General features: G+C 50.7%; 2 protein-coding genes and 1 non-coding gene across 4 annotated transcripts; 1 reads left to right on the top strand and 2 right to left on the bottom strand.

Moving 5' to 3' along the window:
- The first annotated feature begins 14 nt into the window (after positions 1–14).
- Positions 15–86, top strand: TRNAD-GUC (transfer RNA aspartic acid (anticodon GUC)). Its single transcript has one exon. It is a non-coding gene; the product is annotated as a tRNA-Asp (tRNA).
- Positions 87–8,657: 8,571 nt separating this feature from the next.
- LOC125537191 (protein SRG1) lies at positions 8,658–10,337 on the bottom strand. Its single transcript, XM_048700501.2, has 3 exons — positions 9,884–10,337; positions 9,541–9,788; positions 8,658–9,427 (listed from the first exon to the last, which is right to left on the bottom strand). The coding sequence occupies exons 1-3, from the start codon at positions 10,133–10,135 to the stop codon at positions 8,860–8,862; spliced, it is 1,068 nt and encodes a 355-aa protein (XP_048556458.2). The 5' UTR covers positions 10,136–10,337; the 3' UTR covers positions 8,658–8,859.
- Positions 10,338–16,201: 5,864 nt separating this feature from the next.
- LOC147992140 (protein SRG1-like) lies at positions 16,202–17,745 on the bottom strand. 2 transcript variants are annotated; one of them, XM_087528106.1, is made up of 3 exons: positions 17,365–17,743; positions 17,020–17,264; positions 16,202–16,917 (listed from the first exon to the last, which is right to left on the bottom strand). In XM_087528106.1, exons 1-3 carry the CDS (start codon positions 17,617–17,619, stop codon positions 16,353–16,355), a joined length of 1,065 nt encoding a protein of 354 aa, XP_087384232.1. In that variant the 5' UTR covers positions 17,620–17,743; the 3' UTR covers positions 16,202–16,352. The 2 variants fall into 2 exon arrangements, with proteins under 2 accessions (XP_087384232.1, XP_087384227.1); XM_087528101.1 differs by having other exon boundaries at positions 16,202–17,264; positions 17,365–17,745.
- Positions 17,746–20,580: the final 2,835 nt, after the last annotated feature.

The following is a 20,580-nucleotide window of genomic DNA, read 5'->3' as shown; positions in this document are numbered from 1 at the left end:
TTAAGCGCAGTCAAGTCGTTGTAGTATAGTGGTAAGTATTCCCGCCTGTCACGCGGGTGACCCGGGTTCGATCCCCGGCAACGGCGCATGTTTTTCGTTTTTCTCCGTCCTGCGGTGCTCTTCTTTTCTTCGACCGCCGTGGCTCTATTCAGCGCCAAGACATCAATCAGTCCTGAAGAATCGAATAATGGTCCCTCGTACAAACATTGTACAGTCGGCATTGAAAGTAAAATCGTTTGTGCAAGTTCCTACTTTGTGCCTCATCAAAAGTCAAAACTCTCACCAAAACTGTAGGCAAACATGTCGTAATTACGTCACCATAGATAGCTCTCCTTGGTTTGTGACTTCGGGGCCACATTCTCGTGGATACACCCCAAGACCAAAGAAGTATCAGATTTAATCCCAACCTCTAACCTTCCCTTCATGTGCATGGTCGGCATGTCGGCGAGGAGGGACTAGGCCAAGATTAAAAAAAAATCTCAATAAGCTTGGGGCCGCCCCTCTCGAGATGAAATGCGTCAAGCAAGATCGGAGATGAAGTAACATATAAAACTGTCATCCAAAATCCAACAACTGAAACTCTTATGGCGACTAGGTATCATCTGGGCAAGGTGGTGGAGGATCTCAAGTCATTAGCTTTTAACACTCGATCTCTACAAGATCAGGCCACAAACATTGAGATGCAAACCGACGTGGACCGACTGGCTGCCACAAAAAGGTAGGCAAACATGTCGTAATTACGTCACCATAGATAGCTCTCGTTGGTTTGTGGCTTCGGGGCCACATTCTCGTGGATACACCCCAAGACCAAAGAAGTATCAGATTTAATCCCAACCTCTAACCTTCCCTTCATGTGCATGGTCGGCATGTCGGCGAGGAGGGACTAGGCCAAGATTAAAAAAAAATCTCAATAAGCTTGGGGCCGCCCCTCTCGAGATGAAATGCGTCAAGCAAGATCGGAGATGAAGTAACATATAAAACTGTCATCCAAAATCCAACAACTGAAACTCTTATGGCGACTAGGTATCATCTGGGCAAGGTGGTGGAGGATCTCAAGTCATTAGCTTTTAACACTCGATCTCTACAAGATCAGGCCACAAACATTGAGATGCAAACCGACGTGGACCGACTGGCTGCCACAAAAAGGGTGCACCTAAAACCAAAGGATAGAGAAACAGTACATATGCACCTAAACCTTATTATCAGCCCAGGTGTCTAAGGGGGTTTGAGTCGTGCGGCACCAGAGTAGGCACTCGTAAGGGATAATGGACATGCATGTTTCTTCCGAGATTCTATGGTTGCAGTTGCACCTCATAACTCTAGGATCACTTAATCGTATTGTATCCTTGAATATTGGAACCAAACTACCATATACCATGATAGTTCAAATGGATCTTAAATTGGATAGTCGATTCAAATGATACAAATTTTCTAGATTGACAAGTTTCTAGATTTCTGATTGAAAGGGCTTCAAATTATGCACTAAATTTCAAATTATGCAACGTGACATGGGCCCTTGCTTTCAGGCACACGATTCAAGCAGAAGATGTAGGCTCCTTGCAATATCCCATCGCCTCTTGTGTGCGGTAGTTAGGCATTTCCCCCTAAGAGCATCGCAAACAAGGGTATGCACATGCCCCTAGACCGTTTTAGGGAGTTGGGGGCAGGGGAACCCCACTCCAGCAGGGGCAGCAAAAGTTGACCAAAACTGCCAAGTGACTGGTTCTGCTATTTTTCATGCAACGTGCCATCGCCTCTTGTTTTTGCACACACAATTTAAGCAGAATATGTAGACTCCATGCAACATCCCATCGCCTCTTCTGTGCGGTAGTTAGGCGTTTTCCCCCAAAGCATCCCTAGCAAGGCTATGCCGAGGCCCCTAAATCATTTTTGGCAGTTGGGAGCAGGGAAACCCCACTTAAGCAATAACAAGCATATATTAGTGCAACTTCAGTAATTATTATAACTAATGTAGATCACTTAAAAGTGAATTCCATTTTAAGTTTCTAAGACAAAACTAAGTAGTGGCACACTATTGCAGCATCAAATTCGTTGTCACATGCACAAATATTGGAAAAATCTTAAGGCCAAAAACCGACTAAGCATGAATAAAGAAGACATAATAAAAAAACAAATATTTTCTGATGGTAGCATGAATGAAGTGCATTGGTATTACGCTAAAAGAAGAAAGAAAATAAAGGAAAAAACTAGAAGTAAATGCTTTTTTTGTAATAGATATTGTAGAACTTGCATTGTTGCGTAATATGCAATAACAATCATATCGAAAAAGGCTTTCGCCCCGCTTTATATATAAAGCACCGATCACAACAAGCACCCATGACAAACACACGCCACCGCAACACACACACACCCAAGACAGGATACATAGGCGCTGAGCGCAGCAACACCACCCCTAGCACTACCACTACGAAGAGATGAAGCTACATATGACGGACCATGTGCTCCAAGGCGGCGCCTTCAGGAAGGGTACGACACCGGAGCGCCACCACCGCCCGATCCAAGGATCAGAGTTTCCCCTGGAGCCGCATGATGGGCAATGAGAGCCGCGACGACGCCTTCAAGAAGGGAACGATCTCCGCCGTCGCCGGTCCGTCCGAAGATAGAGCAGGTTTTCACCTCGGCCAACACTCACCGCCACCGAACGCCACACCCCGGCAACCACGCCGCCCACACGGCCATGATGACCGGGCAGCACCAAGGCACGGGCCTTGCCCAAGAGCACCGCGCCACCACCACCAGGGCCGCCCCCCGGTGTAACGCCCACGATGCGGCTATATCTCCCACGTGTCGAAGCATGACTTAGAGGCATAACCGCATTGTAAGCATTGTCGCAAGTGAGGTAATCTTCACACAACCCATGTAATGAATAAGGAAAAGAGATACATAGTTGGCTTGCACTCGCCACGTCACACAATACATAAATATCATTACATTCATCCAGATACACTCAAGGTCCGACTACGGAACCAAAAATAAAGACAACCCCAAATGCAACAAAGTCCCCAATCGCCCCAACTGGGCACCACTACTGATTGTCTGGAAAAGAAACGTAGTATCGTCCTGAGTCCTGAGTCCTCATCGAACTCCCACTTGAGCTCAGTCGAATCTCCTGGAGCGGTATCATCGGTCCCTGCATCTGGTTTTGGAAGTAATCTGTGAGTCACGGGGACTCAGCAGTCTCACATCCTCGCGATCAAGACTATTTAAGCCTATAGAAAGGGTAAAAGTATGAGGTGGAGCTGCAGCAAGCACTAGCAATATGGTGGCTAACATACGCAAATGAGAGCGAGAAGAGAAGGATGAACTATGATCAAGAAGTGATCCTAGAACAGCCTACGTCAAGCATAACACGAGACCGTGTTCTTTTCCCGGACTCCGCCGGAAAGAGGCCATCACGGCCACACACTCAGTTGATTCATTTTAATTAAGTTAAGCTTTAGGTTATCTACAACCGGACATTAACAAATTCCCATCTGCCCATAACTGCGGGCACGGTTTTTGAAAGATCAAATCCCTGCAGGGGTGTTCCAACTTAGCCCATCACAAGCTCTCACGGTCAACGAAGGATATTCCTTCTCCCAAGACAATTCGATCAGACTCGGAATCCCGGTTACAAGACATCTCGACAATGGTAAAACTAAACCAGCAAAGCCACCCGAATGTGCCGACAAATCCCGATAGGAGCTGCACATATCTCGTTCTCAGGGCACATCGAATGAGCCAAACGTCGGGTAGGCCAGCCCAGAGTTGCCCCTGGTAGCCCCGGACATCGCTCAGGTTGGACCAACACTTAGAGAAGCACTGGCCCGGGGGTTTAAAATAAAGATGACCCTTGAGTCCGCGAAACCCAAGGGAAAAGGCTAGGTGGCGAATGGTAAAACCAATGTTGGGCATTGATGGAAGAGTTTTATTCAAGGCGAACTGTCAAGGGGTTCCCATTATAACCCAACCGTGCAAGGAACGCAAAATCAAGGAACATAACACCGGTATGACGGAAACTAGGGCGGCAAGAGTGGAACAAAACATCAGGCATAAGGCCGAGCCTTCCACCCTTTACCAAGTATATAGGTGCATTAAGATAGACAAGATATAATAATGATATCTCAACAATATACATGTTCCAACAAGGAACAAACTCCAATCTTCACCTGCAACTAGCAACGCTATAAGAGGGCTGAGCAAAGCGGTAACATAGCCAAACAACGGTTTGCTAGGACAAGGTGGGTTAGAGGTTTGACATGGCAATATGGGAGGCATGATAAGCAAGTGGTAGGTATCGTAGCATAGGCATAGCAAAAGAGCGAGCATCTAGCAAGGAAAGATAGAAGTGATTTCGAGGGTATGGTCATCTTGCCTGCAAGGTTCTCCGAGTTAACGTTAGCTTGATCCTCGTAAACGTACTCAACGGGCTCCTCGATCATGTACTCGTCTCCCAGCTCTACCCAAGCAAGAACACAAGCAAAGGGAGACACAATCAACCACGTGCAATGCACAAACAACATGATGCAAAACATGACATGATATGCGGGATGTGATATGCAATGCATATGCATGTTTTGGAAAGGAAAGATAGAACCTGGCCTCAACTTGGAAAACCAAGAGTTCCACTGAAAAGAGGAGTTGATTTCGGTCAAAATCGATATAAAGATCATCGAAATCGGATACACGGTTTGCAAATGGCAAGCAAAACAAATATGGCACCGATCCACGATTAACAGCACGAGGCCATATAAATGCATCAAGAACAACAAGCTACTGCACTCTAACATAGCAACAAAAAACATGGCAGGGATCCACTCAAGATGCTTGACAAAAGATAAACACTGAGCTACGTCTAATTCACTCAATAGCAGGTTCAAACAAGCATGACAAAAGTGCAAAAGATTACAGGTTACAGACTTAGTGAAAATAACAACATGCCAGGAATTTAACATCCGGAAGCAATGTTTAGAGCAATATAACAACATGCTACAGGATCATATCATGGCAAAGCAGGGCATGGCATGAAGCTACTTAAAGCATACAACAAAATTCCTTTACTGACCATAAGCCAAAAGGGATCAGAAAATACAATGGCATCCATGTGAACATAGCAATTATCGTTAACAGATTCAGACTTAGTAGAAAACTGGAGCATGGCAAAATAGATATTAAGTAGGCATGTTTACGAGCTCGATGCACTCACCACAAGGCATTGCATGACAAACTAAGCATACACCCAACAAGTAGACATGGCATAGAAGCTAAACATGGCAAGAACAACAACATAGCATGCATGGATCAACTACAACAAGCTCAGCAAAAATGCTTAACATGTAAACATTCTGCCAGGAACATTTTATAGCAAAAGTAGAGCTCGATTGACTCAAGCTAGGGTGCTCCATAATTGCAAACAAAGACATGAATGGATAGAGCACAACAATATCTACAAAACATCCTTACAGATCATGCTCAAAAGAGGCACGGATCACTCGATAGCAACATGAATACATGGCATAAAAATATTGACAGGACAAAAGACTTAGAATATTTCTAAGTCACTGAAATCAGCAACATTACTAGGGCTACTTTGCATGCTTGTGCTAGTCACCACAGAGATCACAAAAATACATGGCATACACCCCTGTAAATATGGCATGGCATACTTCAAAACACATGTAGAGCTCAAGTTCATAGGAGGCACACATCAATCATGGCAAAAATGACAAATGTCCAATTACTGATATGAATCTGAAACTAACAGAAACTAGCACTCTTGCAACAGTATTTATGGCATCAAGATGAGCTCAAATGAACATGGTGCAATGGAATGAAATGAAGTACTCGTCGAGACGAACAATATGATATGCTACATGCCCAAAACGGAGCCACGGTTGCAGAGTTATGATGCGATGAAAATGCATAAAATTACTGGGAGAGAGGGAAAAAGTCAACCCCTAGGGTTGGATCCAGATCTGGATCGGGATCGCACGGAAACCGAGGTCCTCGCCGGAGTTCACTGTAGCTGGCCAGAGCGGGAGTCGCCGGAGAGGAGGTGGCCGGAGTCGGGGACGACGGAGAGGAGGGGCTCGCCGGAGACGAGGGAGAGGATGAGGCTGGCCGGGTTGTGGTAGGCGCCGGCGAGGACGATGGCGGCGGAGGCGCGGACGTCGAGGAGGGCATCACCCGAGGCGGCGGTGGACGCGGGGCGGCGACCACCGGTGACGATGCGGCGCCGGGCGGACCGGGGCGGCGGCGCGGCGAGCTGGGCGGCGCCGGCGGGCAGCGACGCGGCGGAAAGGAGAGGCGAGGCGCGACGCGGCGTCTCGGGCGGAGGTGCGGGCGGCGCGCGGGGGAGCCGGGCCGGGAGGGCTCCCCTCGGGCTCAGGCGGGCCAGCGGCGGCAATGTGGGCGCCTGCCATGTGGCGCGACGGGAGTGGTGGCGGTGCGGTTGTCCGGCGCGGCCCGGACATTGTCCGGCGCGCGGAGAGGAAGGGGGCTAGGGTTAGGGTAGGTAGGGATCCGGAATTTCGGGGGAGAGGCTATATTTATAGGTAGGAGGAGCTAGGGGGCTCCAAATTGAGCACGGTTTTCGGCCACGCGATCATGATTGAACGATCTAGATGATGGAGGAGGTTAAGGTGGGTTTTGGGCCACTTTGGAGAGGTGTTGGGCTGCAACACACACGAGGTCTTCTCGGCCCCTCGGTTAACCGTTGGAGTATCAAACGAAGTCCAAATGGCACGAAACTTGACAGGCGCTCTACCGGTAGTAAACCAAGGCCGCTTGGCAAGTCTCGGTCCAATCCAAAAATGTTTAATACCCGCACACGAAAAGAGGTAGAAATGGGCATCGGAGGACATAGGAGCGCCGGAATGCAAAACAGACAACGGGGAAAAAGCTCGGATGCATGAGACGAACACGTATGCAAATGCAATGCACATGATGACATGATATGAGATGCATGACAAAGACAAAAGCAACACGAAGAAAAAACCCGACAACGAGGAAATATCATAACTTAATGCCGCAAATGGCAAGGGTTGGAATACAAATATGGCATGTTACGTATGGGGTGTTACACCCGGCATCCAAGACCTTGACACCACCTCACCCGAGACCCGCCGCAACCCCAACTAAAGAGACGAGCGAAAAGGTCCCACCTTTCGCACCCCTGGGCGACCCCCAGCGCCGAGACCCGATAGGTCGGCCAGAACTGGCATCCATCCGCCCGTCCTGCTGCCCCGTGCGCGAGGCGAGCTTGGTCCTACAGCACCGAAAAGGGGACGAGGGCAGTCCTGCTGCACCGTGCGCGAGACGAGCTCAGTCTTGCTGCATCGTGCGCGAGACGAGCTCGGTCCTGCAGCACCGGGCGCGAGATGAGCGATAGACCGCAGCTAGGAGAGGACCAGCCCTTTCATGGGAGTAAAGCCAGGGCGACGAGGAGATGGGGCGAAGGCCGAGACGGCCCGAACACAGACGAGCCGACGCCGGAGAAGCCGGCCGCCGTCGCGGGCAGATCCGTCAACCACCGTGAAGCCGCCACGACACCGGGAGAGTACCACCGTCGGACCTCCCCACGCCGCGGCCCACGGCCGAAGCAGCGGCCATGCCCGGCCGCTACCCTACCCGCGTCGCCTGGCGAGCTCCAAGCGCCGAAGCCGCCGGGCACGCACCACAGATACCACGCGCCGCAGGCAGGCCCCCAACGCCAGATCCGGCCGGATCCAGCAAGAGACCGGCCGCATGCACACCCCCCCCCCCCCCCGCGTCTCCACGCCCTGGCCAGGTCCAGCCGATGCCCAGCCAGCCCGCCGGAGAGGAAGAACCCCGGCTGCACCACCACCACCTTAGAAGGGGTCGCCGGTCGCCCCTGCAGCCGCCAACCGCCAGCACCCGCCGGATCTGGGCAGGGGGCTCCAGATCCGCCGCCAGCACACCCCCGGGCCTCCAGAGCCCCGCGAGGAGGGGGGAGGAGGAGAGGAGGCGCCGCCGGCCGGTCACCAGGGAGCGAGGCGGAGGAGGGAAGCCGGAGCAGAGGCAAGCCGACGCCCGACGCCACCGAGCAGGGGAGGCCGCCCCGCGACGTCCGCCACCCGCGCGAGGGAGAGAGCCGCACTGCCGCTGCCTGCGCCACGCGGCCTTTGGCCGGCGACGCCACCGGCGGCGGCAAGGGAAGGGGGAAGGGGCGGAGGGACGGGGGCGGCGGCGCTAGGGTTCCCTCCCAGGGGTGCCCGTGGGAGCGCCTCGGGAGGGGACTGTGACCCTTGGAGAACTTCTACCTGAGCCTTTTCAATAACAATCATAGAGTAGTGCAACTTCAACAATTATTATGATTGAATTAGATCACTTACAAAATAAATTACATACAAGTTCCTAACGCAAAACTAATGTGTGACACATGATTTGGACATCGAATACACTGTCACATGCACAAATATTAGAGAAAATCCAACGGACAAACTTTTTTGACTAAGCATAAATAAACAAAGACATCATAAAAAAATAAAAGGACATTTATTACTATAATGAAATGAGTGTACCGGTATTACCTAAAAGAAGAACAAACAAATAAAAATATCAAGAAAATGATAGACTAAATTTATAGCAGATTTTATAGAACTTCCACTATTCCAAAAATGCAAGAAACAAGCATATAGTAGTGCAACTTTAATATTATTATGATTCAAGCAGATCACTTACAGAAATGAATTCCATACGGAGACATATACGCGCGCGCGCGCGCGCGCACACACAGGGCATTAGGGCAAGAACACACAACCACAAGTTCACAACCCACACACACGCACACGCCGAGGCAAACAAAACACAGCTAAAACAAAGCCAACAGAATACCCATTAGCAAAACCGATTGGTCTGGAGACTATCCACGAACCTGGTCCCTTCAGCGAGCCCCCTGAAATTCCCCTTGACATACTCACCGTACTCGATCTCCCTGTACCTTGCCTCGCCGAGCCCCGGGAGCGGCTTCACCGTCCCGGCGACGGACGCGTCCTGGAACATCACCACGGTCGCCCGGCCTCTCTCGGCGTCCACCAGCACCCTATGCTCCGCGCTCCTGTACTCGCCGTTGGTGAGGACCTGGAGGATGTCGCCGACGTTGACGACGAGGGCGCCCGGCAGCGGGTCCAGCGGGAACCACCTGCCGTCCCTCTTCACCTGCAGGCCGGGGGTGTCGTCCACGTGCAGCAGGAGCGCCAGGCCGAGGCCGTCGTGGTGCGGCGTGATGCCTATCACCTTGTCCGGGTGCCGGCATGGAGGGTAGTGGTGCATGGCCACGGTCTGCCTCTTGCCCCGGAAGGCCCCGTCGAGCGCCTCCCGCTCCACTCCGAGGTCGCTCGCCATGAACCCTAGCAGGCGCCTCGTGAGACCAGACATCTGGAGCGAGTACTTTTCGAGTGCATCCCTGTGTTATAAGCAGGCGAATAAGACCTCCGAATTAAAGCAAGCAGAGTGATAAGCATGTGCACTATTTGACTTTGGACGAAAGTCATACGAGTAGTAGTGTATTAGGAATACCTAAATGTTGGCGGATCGGCTGGCCAGAACTCCACGTTCGTTTGCTCGTTCTCCTGCGTCGTGAGTATCAGGCTCTCTGCCCAGTCCAACTTGTCCCGGGATGGTCCGGTGAAGTGGTGCCCAAACCCTCCCAAGCCGCCGGCTTGGATGCCCACCGCGTTCTTCTTCTCCAGTGGCAAGCGGAAGAACTGCATAGCGTTATTCTTCATGTCTTGCACAACCGATTCGTCAAGTCCATGGTTTGTTAGCTGCAAACGAAGAATGTGTAGATTTGTTACAGAAAAAGGATAATGCAAATGCAGATTCCCTCTATATATACGAAAAAGGATGAAGGATGCCTAACCTGGAAGAAGCCCCAGTCTCGACACGCAGAGCCAAGCTTGGCGGTCTCCGCCTCCGAGGACTCCGAGTCGAGCAGCCTCGCCATGTCTACGAGCGGCAGCTCGTGGCTCTCGTCGTCGCCCACCACGACCCCGTCCCCGACCTCGTCCGGCCGGGCGTACCTGTCGGGAATCACGGTTGAGTCCGCGAACGTGGCCGCCGCGGCGTCCGTGATCTCGGCCCTGGTGACGAGGAGGTCGCCGTCGATCTCCATCGACCCTCCCGTGCGTGTACGTCCTCCCCCTCCTCCTCCCAGGAATTAGTGCTGAGTCGCCCCGGTCCTTCTCTGCTGCGTTCAGGTATGTGCTGAGTCGTGAGTTGTGCGCCCTGTTGAGAATCTAGATTTTATCCAAGAAAAACTGTCAATGGTTCGATGGTGGGCATGCGCATCTCAATAATGTTGTTTTGGGTGGGTAGGTATAGTGATACAGCGGTCGGACCATTTTGTGGTAACGAATCCACATTGTTTTGACTTTTGAGTCATGGCAACTGTGGCGGTGGGCATGGTCTCTGTCATTGACAGTGACGACGCACAGATCTGGATCTGAAAACTTTTGTCGTGGTTGCCCTAGGTGCTTCGTGATGTCACGGGTGAACTATTAAACGAAAGCTCCGTGTGGGTGTCACTTTTTTTTAGGATGCCGTTGTGGTTCTTCTCTCTGTGCCAGGTTCCGGGTGAAGATGCTTGTCAGTTTCGGGCTAGGCAGCAGTGACACTTCGCGCCGTTCTCCCTCTTAGGGCGTTGTTGCAGAGGTTAGGTGTACTAGGGCGTGTCGTGGCGTTGTGTTCAGGTCTTCATTCGTTATCTGTCATTAACGTAGTCACATGCGTTTGTTATCCGTTACCCCAAGTTCTGCTTTGTAAGAGGGCTTCCTCATTACCTCGTATCGTTTAGTTGTTTATCTTGTTTGCGCTTTATACACTTTTTTTTGTAAAGCGAGGCGAAAGCATGCATCGAGGGAGACGAATGGTGGGTTTTCCTTTATATAATAACACCATTGTTCATGTTAGAAGTAAATGGACTAGAAAAAAAAGGTCCCATGGCAAAAGGCATTGACAATAGCGATTACGTGGCGCACTTATGCATCACAAATTTTATTGCCATGTGGCCGGCCAAATCGAATGGACAAAGCCCTAGCAACCGTCTCCAAAATGTCTGCACACAGAGTCCAGTACAACATAGCTCATGAACTAGTTAGAACTTAGAACCTCATGAAGTGACAAGATGAGATGAAGATGGCCAAATGAGTGGCGATGGATATGAAGTGATTGAACCAATATGCATACTTAAAAATGTTTCTCCAACAAATATAATGATCTAGAAATATGAAAGCACATTACATGTAATAGAGTGGAGCAGAACAGAAGCATGGCAACATGATTATCGTGCACATGCCCGCCATCGAACGAGCATGGACAACTTAAGTAAACTGGATTCTCGCTAGGGCACACAACTCAACCCATTACAACACCTACCTATGACAGAAACCGAGGCAATTCATCATTTCTAAAGGGCAGGGGTGGAGCTACAGTGTTGGGCCGGGGTCATCTTAAAATGGATTTGCATTTCATGTTGTTAATGTAGAACTACCCCATTTATTCCATACGGAGACATATACACACAAGCGCGCACACACTCCCCCGCAAAAAAAGTGCGCACACACAGAACAAGAACACACAATCACAACCCACACAGAGAGAGCAAGCACACACACACAACAACAGGCACACAAAGCAAAAACACACCTTTTTTGAGGTAAAAACAAAACACACCTAAAAAAGCCAACCGAACACCCACGCGGACACTTTAAACCACTGTGGAGGCCCTAAATGAGGTTGTGATATCCCTAGGCCCAACTGTGCTGATGTAAAAAAAAGACTCTAAGTGTGCCAACGTGCAAAATCAACTGATTACACGTGCCTGACCATTAACAAAACCCATTTAGATTTCCTTCTCATCCTGCGCTGGAGACTATCCACGAAGAGTTAATTACAAGGAACTACCATACTTCAGCACGTCGTAACTAATTGGTACCATTAGTCAATTTTTTGCAAGTCAGTACCAACTCTCAGCCTAAGTGTTGCAAAACGGCCTGCCAACCATCTAACCACGTATTGACAGTGTATCTGACCGAGTGGCCTCACCTGTCAGGTGACATGGTAGCCTACCAGCGCGCACTGCTCCGCTGACTCGGACGAACCCGTCTCGATCGTTTTGGCTCGGCCAAACTGGTTCGAGCGGGACGAACCCTAGCTCTTGTTTCCCTTCTCCCTTTCCCCTCGCTCTCTGGCGATGGTGGCGGCGACTCACGGCGGCGGTGACGGTGTGGGTGGCTACGGTGACCTTCCTGGCCTCGGGAGCAATTACCAGGTAGGTCTGGACGACGGCGGCTCCAGTTCGTATTACTCCAGCACCGACGATGAGGATTTGGAGGAGGCGGCGCTGTCCATGGAGGATAGGGCGAGTGTAAGTGCATCTAGTGCCACCCCTAGTTGGTTTTGGAGTATTGACGACAAACCTAGTTGAGGGACTAATGTGTTTGTGAGAATTGCAGGATAACACAGGTAGAAGTCCCTCATTGATTCGGTTTTCTTACCAGAGATGACCCCTAAAAATGTATGAAGACATTGATGTCAAAGGTGGTATATGAAGATATTCACATTAAAGACTATGACAAGAGAAGACATCGCATGAAGCCTGTGAAGCTCGAAGACTTAGATCTTTCGTAGCTCTTTTTCCTCTTCCTTGTTGAGTCATAGGAACCACCGTACTGTTAAGTGGGGTCCAAGAGAACCATTCAGAATGACTGAAGTGATGCTTAAACAAAACCTATGTCTTCGAGTGAAGACTATGAGAGCGAATCTTGTCCAGAGTCGGACAAGTCAGCTTTGCTTGTAGCCCAAGTAAAGTTGCCGTGTGAGTTTGAAATCTGACCGTTGGAACACGTGTCAGTTCCTTAGTGACCCAGAGTCATTTCGAACAAATCAGGTCGGATTGCCTAGTGGCTATAAATAGCCCACCCCCTACAACCATAAACGGTTGGCTGCTCAGAGATAGTGTACGGCTTTTATCGTTTGAGAGCAACCCACCTCGAAGCCTTTGAGAGAGAATTCCTTGCGAGGATAAAGCCCTAACCACCCAGAGCCAAAGAGAATTAGGCATCACTTAAGTCTTCGTGTCTGTGTGATCTGAAGACTTATTACACTTGAGGACTGTGCATCCTCCAGCCGGTTAGGCGTCGCGTTCTGAGCATCCAAGAGACATTGTGGATCGCCGGTGAACGAAGTCTGTGAAGGTTTGGGAGTCTACCTTGAAGACTTACCAGAGTGATTGGGCGAGGTCTGTGTGACCTTAGCTCAAGGGGAATACGGTGAGGACTGGGTGTCCTGAGCTGCGTGTTCAGGACTGGGTGTCCGGAACTGTGTGTCCTCAGGTTTAAATACCTAGCCGCCCTAACCAGACATACAGTTGTCACAGCAACTGGAACTGGTCCAACAAATCATTGTCTTCAACGAGTCACTGGTTTCATCCTTCCTGTCCCTCTACTTACTGTTACTCGTTGTGAAGTCATTGTATTATTGCACTATCTTTTGTCTTCACTAAGTGACTGCGTGTTCTGTTTGGCGTCATAATATCTTCCTACCTGATCCTTACTGCATTGCTGCTATTAGTCATTGTGCTCTCACTTGAATACTTGACTATGGCTTGCCTAGTGTAGTCTACCTTCCGCTGCATGGTAATAGGTTTATTTCTATCGTTTATCTTCGAAACTTCCACGTTTTGAAGACTTTCATAAAAATCGCCTATTCACCCCCCCTCTAGTCGATATAACGCACTTTCAGCGAGGCTGGCAGAGATTTGGGTGGCCAACCCTACCAGTTGCGATCACTGGACCAGTGGAGCTGGTGGCGTGTTGTAAGTTCCTCTCGTCTCTTCTTTCTGCCTATTTCAAATTGGGGGCTAGGGTTAGTTTCTTTGAAATTTTCAACTTTGCCGTCAATTGTAGTTTGAATGATGTTGTTTGGGATGTTGGGATTCACTTGGATGCTTAACATAATTTGGATAGGAAGATATGCAGCTCAGATGTAACATTTCTGAACCTATATGCACTGTTGCAAACACAATGATTTTCTTTCTCTGATGAACTGTACCACATGAAGAATTTAGGCACAAGAGAGGAGAGAGAGTGGTAAGGCATATTTCTTCCTTAGTGGTTTTGGTTATTGATGACAATACTTTTGCGTACTAATCGTGTGCATTGAGCATTTCAGATAATTTATCATTTGGCACAAAGACGATTCGAACCCCTCGGAATGTTTATGAAGACGGTGTTTTTCTTGCGTTTCATTTTTAGTGGACTTGAGTTGTAGGATCACCGCACTGTTAAGAGGGGGTCCGCTTCAGAAAGGTTTGGGTGGAATCAACACGTACACTGTCACCTTGCACCCTCTTTCTTTCCCAGCTCTTGAGCTTGTCCCACCTATTTGCTTGGACCTTTTCAGAACTGCTTAAGCGGTAGTACCGCTCCGCTCAGCGGTAGCACCGGTCCAGCGGTACTGCCACAAAGCAGTGCGGCTCCTACTTCATGTTCTGTAAATGAGCAGCAGTAGAGCAGCAGTTCAGCACGGTAGTACCGCTCCAGCAGTACTGCGGGCCTAACTACCACCCTACTACCGCGGGTTTACTGGGCATTCTCATGCTAAGTGGAAGTACCGCTCCTCGGCGTGGTAGTACCGCTCCGACAGCACTACCGCTGGCTTCTGCCGCATGGAGTACCACTTATTTGTTGCGTTCTGGACTGGTCTGTCCCGGGGGCAGAAGTAGAGCGGCAGTTCCTAGCGGTATTACCGCCCAGGGCGGCACTACCGCCCTGCCTCCCTCTACTACCGCGGATTCTGGCTACTTCTCAACACCAAGCGGAAGTACCGCTGGTAGGAGCAGTAGTACCGCTCCGACGGAACTACCGCCTCCCTGACTTGGTCATTTGTATGCAGCGGCTAGAACTTCCGTGCCAGCGGAAGTACCGCTCCCCTGAGCGGTACTACCACTTGTGCATGGGCTGTGGGTGCATACCGGTTGTGTTTCATCCCCCACTATATAAGGGAGTCATCTTTCCCAAGTTGATACCTCTTCCTCCCCCAAGCTTCATTATTGCTCACAAGCTCATTTCCACCCGATCTCTCTCCCTAGCCAATCAAACTTGTTGATTCTTTAGGGATTGCTTGAGAATGCCTAGATCTACACTTCCACCAAGACAAATTTGACTCCCCCACTAATTCCTTGCGGATCTTGTTACTCTTGGGTGTTTGAGCATCCTAGACGGCTGAGATCACGTCGGAGCCATATTCCATTGTGTTGAAACTTCGTGGTGTTGTTGGGAGCCTACAATTTGGTTGTGGAGAGAGCCCCAACCTTGTTTGTAAAGGTTCAGTTGCCGTCTTCAAGGGCACCACTAGTGAAATCACGACTTCTCGCATTGTGTGAGGGCGTAAGGAGAATACTGTGGCCTCTGCGAGATGGTAACTGACCTGCAATTATCCATCGAAATTGCTCCATGTACGACGCCTGCGAGTGGCGCACATCACGCGTCATTAAAGTCCAGTAGCGCCTCGACTTCAATCTACAGCGAAGATTGCTTCTCTCATCACAGCACCCTTGCATCGACCCGTGATGCGACCTTCTTGCCCAAGTCGCACGGACCAGGCGCAACCCCAGAGCGGCGACTGTGAGGCACGAAGCGCTCGCCTCGTACCCACTGCTTCTCATGTCGTGTGTGCTGGATTTTTCTTTGGGAATCACATCTGTGGTGGATGATTAGGGTTGTAGCAGCCGTGGCCGCGGCGCAGTTACGTTCAATGTTCACCTCCCAGGAGAAAGAGGGGAGATCGGGAGGGAGGACCTTAGGAGCATGGAGTGATCTATCTAATGGGCTGAGCCGAGGGCGGCCCGCTAGGAACATGCAACCACGGGCCTCCTAAAATGTCGGTGGAGTAGCGGCCCTTAAGGACATCCGTGTGAGTTTCAGCCTACGACGCGCTTGACATAACTTCTATGTGAATCGGATGGCCATGCACGATCAGACCTGAAGAATGAACGGCTCTGTAGTCTGATAGCCTGAGAAGCTTCCTAGAGTGCGTAGTTATAATATATCTAAATGAGACTTGCATCTTGTTTTCATGTCCATATTAGACATGAAACTGTCAGGAATAACCGAGTGTTGCCCATTCATCACTCACTTCAATCTAAGGACGTTACATACATTTCAACAAACAACTCATAGAACAATCAAGGCTAGAATTGCATCAAAAACTGGGCAGACAATTCTGTGAGCAGACGATTCTGTGAGCAGTTTTCCAGAATCATATATTTTGAAGAATTACTAGCGAAAAGAACTGGCCCTGCATCTCTTCTCTCGAAGATGCCCACCGTCCTATGCTATATTGATCTCGAGGCTGTCCACGAACCTGGTCCCTTCAGCGAGCCCCCTGAAATTTCCCTTGACATACTCAGCATACTCGATCTCCCTGTACCTTGCCTCGCCGAGCCCCGGGAGCGGCTTCACCGTCCCGGCGACGGACGCGTCCTGGAACATCACCACGGTCGCCCGGCCTCTCTCGGCGTCCACCAGCACCCTATGCTCCGCGCTCCTGTACTCGCCGTTGGTGAGGACCTGGAGGATGTCGCCGACGTTGACGACGAGGGCGCCCGGCAGCGGGTCCAGCGGGAACCACCTGCCGTCCCTCTTCACCTGCAGGCCGGGGGTGTCGTCCACGTGCAGCAGGAGCGCCAGGCCGAGGCCGTCATGGTGCGGCGTGATGCCTATCACCTTGTCCGGGTGCCGGCACGGAGGGTAGTGGTGCATGGCGACGCTCTGCGTCTTGCCACGGAAGGCCCCGTCGAGCGCCTCCCGCTCCACTCCGAGGTCGCTCGCCATGAACCCCAGGAGGCGCCTCGTGAGGCCAGACATCTCGAGCGAGTACTTCTCAAGCGCATCCCTGGTGTTATAAGCAGGCGGGCGAATGAGACGAAGTAAACAGAGCAGTAATGGGCGTGTGACGCTTGAAAAGAAGACCCAAATGTTTAAATGAAAAAATGACCCAAATGTTGGCGGGTCGGCGGGCCAGAGGTCCATGCTCGTTTGCCCGTTCTGTTGCGTGGCGAGGATGAGGCTCTCTGCCCAGTCCAGCTTGCGGGATGATCCGGTGAAGTGGTGCCCGAACCCTCCCAAGCTGCCGGCGTGGACGGCCAGTGCGTTCTTCTTCTCCAGCGGCAAGCGGAAGAACTGCATAGCGCTGTCTTTCATGCCTTGCACAACCGATTCGTCGACTCCGTGGTTTGTTAGCTGCAAAACCGAAGAATGTGTAGATTGGATACCCAGAGAAGTATAATGCGAATGCAAATTCGCTCTTATACGAAAAAGGGTAGTATTAAGGATGCCTGACCTGGAAGAAGCCCCAGTGTCGACACGCGGAGCCAAGCTTGGCCGTCTCCGCCTCCGAGGACTCCGAGTCGAGCAGCCTCGCCATGTCAACGAGCGGCAGCTCGTGGCTCTCGTCGTCGCCGCCGACGACGACCCCGTCCCCGACCTCGTCCGGCCGGGCATACCTGTCGGGGATCACGGTGGAGTCCGCGAACGTGGCCTCCGCGGCGTCCGTGATCTCGGCCCTGGTGACGACGACGTCGTCGTCGATCTCCATCGGTCCTCCGGTTTCTGTCCTTCTGTCCTGCTCTCAGGACTTTAGGTACTGTGCTGGTTGGGTTGTGCGCCCTGACGGGAATCTAGTTTTTATCGCTGCCGGTGGTTTGAGGGTGGGCATGTGCATGTCATTGTTGTTGTTGTGAGTGGGTTGGTGTAGTAGTACGTGATACAACGGTCCAAAACAGTGGCGGCTATAGGACATGGAGCCAGTGATGTCAACGGCAAAATTATACTACATGTATTGTATATGTATGTGCGCATATACACTAGGAACAACTTGCTGATCTATTTTTTTGTTACGTCACTTGCTGATCTAACGCAAATGGATTTTGGTTGAGCTAACTCAAACGAATTTTGGCTGAGCTAACTCAATATAAAGGTATTCTTTGAGTAGCTCGCGGAAATAGAGTAGTATGGTGTTAGAAATGAACATGCTTTCTGGCATGCGTTGTCTCTGTGAACCTTAAATTCTCACTGGAATTTTTTAACGAAATATGTATATGGCAACCGTGTGACAGATTGCAAAAACGATCACATCCATCCAACGCTGTCAGATCCCGATCTCCCTCAAAACATGGCCGCTCCTTTTGATAAATAATCACGGCGAGTGCTCCAACATGAATCCCCTTCTTCCCACTGCCACCTCCTTGTTTCTCACGCGCCTACATCGATGAAGCTCCAATCCATATTATGCTGCTGACCATCCCCACATCACCGTGGTGCCGTTGTCCGGGGAAGACGACGATAAGGAGGGCGAGCCGCGGGAACGGCGCCGCCGACAGAGATGAGCTGCAGCAGCGAGGTGCGGTCCAAGGGTGGCAGGGGAGGCCGTTCCCAAGGACGACGAGAAACGATTGGGTTCATGGTCGTCCAGGGCGGCGACCGAGCGCGCGCCACGAGTTCCCGACATCGCTGCCGATATGCATAGGTTGGAAGTGTGGCAGACATGGCTGGACCTCCTTGGCGTCGGGTGTTGGAAATATTAGCACTTTTCCGATTAGACTTATCCACGAATAAACAGTAAGCATGGCATAAAGGGTATGCATCTCATAGCGATACCTAAGTATACTAGCACGTACAGAACATAGAATCGAACCTTCTATGAGCAGCACATATACGGCTAGCATAAGTACGAGTAAACGAGAGATGAACAGATCATACCCTCCGGTTGGCCAGGCCAACGCGGCGGCTGCAGCAGCAGCCTCGGCGTCGTCCGTGGCCTTCTTCTTAGCGGCGGCGGCGTCGGCCATTGTGTCAATGCAGAGGAAGTAGTGGAAGCAGAGGCGAACAGAGTTGGGGACGGATCGGGAGCAGTCGCGTCGAGACGCTCCCCAAAAACCTTATTGCCATTCTCCCGGGCAGGATCTCGAACGACAGGGTTGCGGAGGCACCTGCTCTCCCGACCAGCCGTGACGCGGTCGTCGGGATGGGATCGCCGGAGGCAGCACAGAGTGAGGAACAGTAGATGATGGCTAGGTCACGCGAGAGGGAGTGAGTGAACCGAACTAGGTTACTTCACTGGCCAGAGCCTTCTTATATAGTCCGTAAGGAAGAAAGTCGTGGGCCTTGCCGAGGCCCACGACCGAGTCGGCCCACTCCCGGCAAGGAAGTCGGTGAATACGCGGGTCCCGGCAAGGGTCGCACCCCCGACAAGGGAGTCGACGAATCCCGGCAACGCCAAAGTCCAACGTCTTAGACAGTGACCCACATGTTAGCGACTCGTTAATTAATCCCTGATTAATTAATTCATTCATGAGCGGCAAAAATAAGCTTCGGCTTGGCTCATTCCCACAACCAGCGGCGTGCGCGAGGCGTGGCGAGGCGGGCGGGCGGCGGAGGAGGAGGAGCGCGCGTGTACCACTCCTCTTCCCAAACTCCCAATGACAAGTGGTAGAGCAGCCCTTATAAAAGGGTCTGAACTCTCCTCAACTAGCAAGGTGGGACTAAACTTCCCACCACGTGCCATCTCATACATGGGCCTCAAGATTAACCAGAGATTAGTGTCTTATATGGGCCTAAGCCCATCCATAATCCAACAATCCCCCACCAGATCTCGAGGCACATAAGTTTGTCAACTATTCCAAACAATGTTTGATATACCAGAATTTTTAGTGGAGACTGTTAAGTTGAACTTCCACCTAGAGCATCAGGATTAGACTTCTTCACAACTAAACAATGGACTATGCCTTGAATTGTTAGTTTGGCGTGCAGAAGTTTCGCCTATTGTCAGCTGATACATGGCTGCCGAATGCTAAACCCCACGGGTGGAGCTTATTAGTCATACTCCGTACCTTCTTGAGCTTAATAGAGATTATCCAATCTTATAGACTGTGACCAGCAGTCGGGCTTACATAGGTGTGTTCCTCCAAAGAATGCTCTGTAGGTTAGCATCTTGCTTACACAAGCTTTGGAACACATTAAGACAAAAGTCAGCCTGCCTTACAAAATTGAGAGTATTGTGTATCTCCAATGGAGTGGGTTAATTAAGGATACTCTCCTCAGTTGACCGCTGGATTGTTTTCTCATGTCCTAATTCACGGGATCTCCGATCACATAGGTTGGGTTACCCCCATGGCAACTTACGTGGGTATCATACCCATTTCCCTCGATGCATTTTCTATCACAATCCGTGATAGCCCTTTCGTAAAAGGGTCTGCCATATTCTTAGCCGTCTGGATGTAATCCAACGCTATTACTTCGGAGTTTCTTGATTTTCTGACAGATTTCAATCTTCTTCTTATGTGCTTTGTGGATTTCATGTTGTCCTTTAAACTCTTAGCCTTGGCAATCACTGTTTGATTGTCACAGTTCATAAGGACAGCCGGCACTGGTTTATCAACCACCGGCAAATCCATCAAAAGCTCTCGAAGCCATTCTGCTTCGACGCATGATGTGTCTAATGTTGTGAGTTCTGCTTCCATAGTCGATCTGGTTAAGATCGTCTGCTTGCAAGACTTCT

Source organism: Triticum urartu, chromosome 1A (genome assembly GCF_056163025.1).
Source record: "Triticum urartu cultivar PI428250 chromosome 1A, HENAU_Tu73, whole genome shotgun sequence".
Taxonomy (NCBI): Eukaryota; Viridiplantae; Streptophyta; class Magnoliopsida; order Poales; family Poaceae; genus Triticum; species Triticum urartu.
This window is presented reverse-complemented; position numbering and strand designations above follow the sequence as displayed.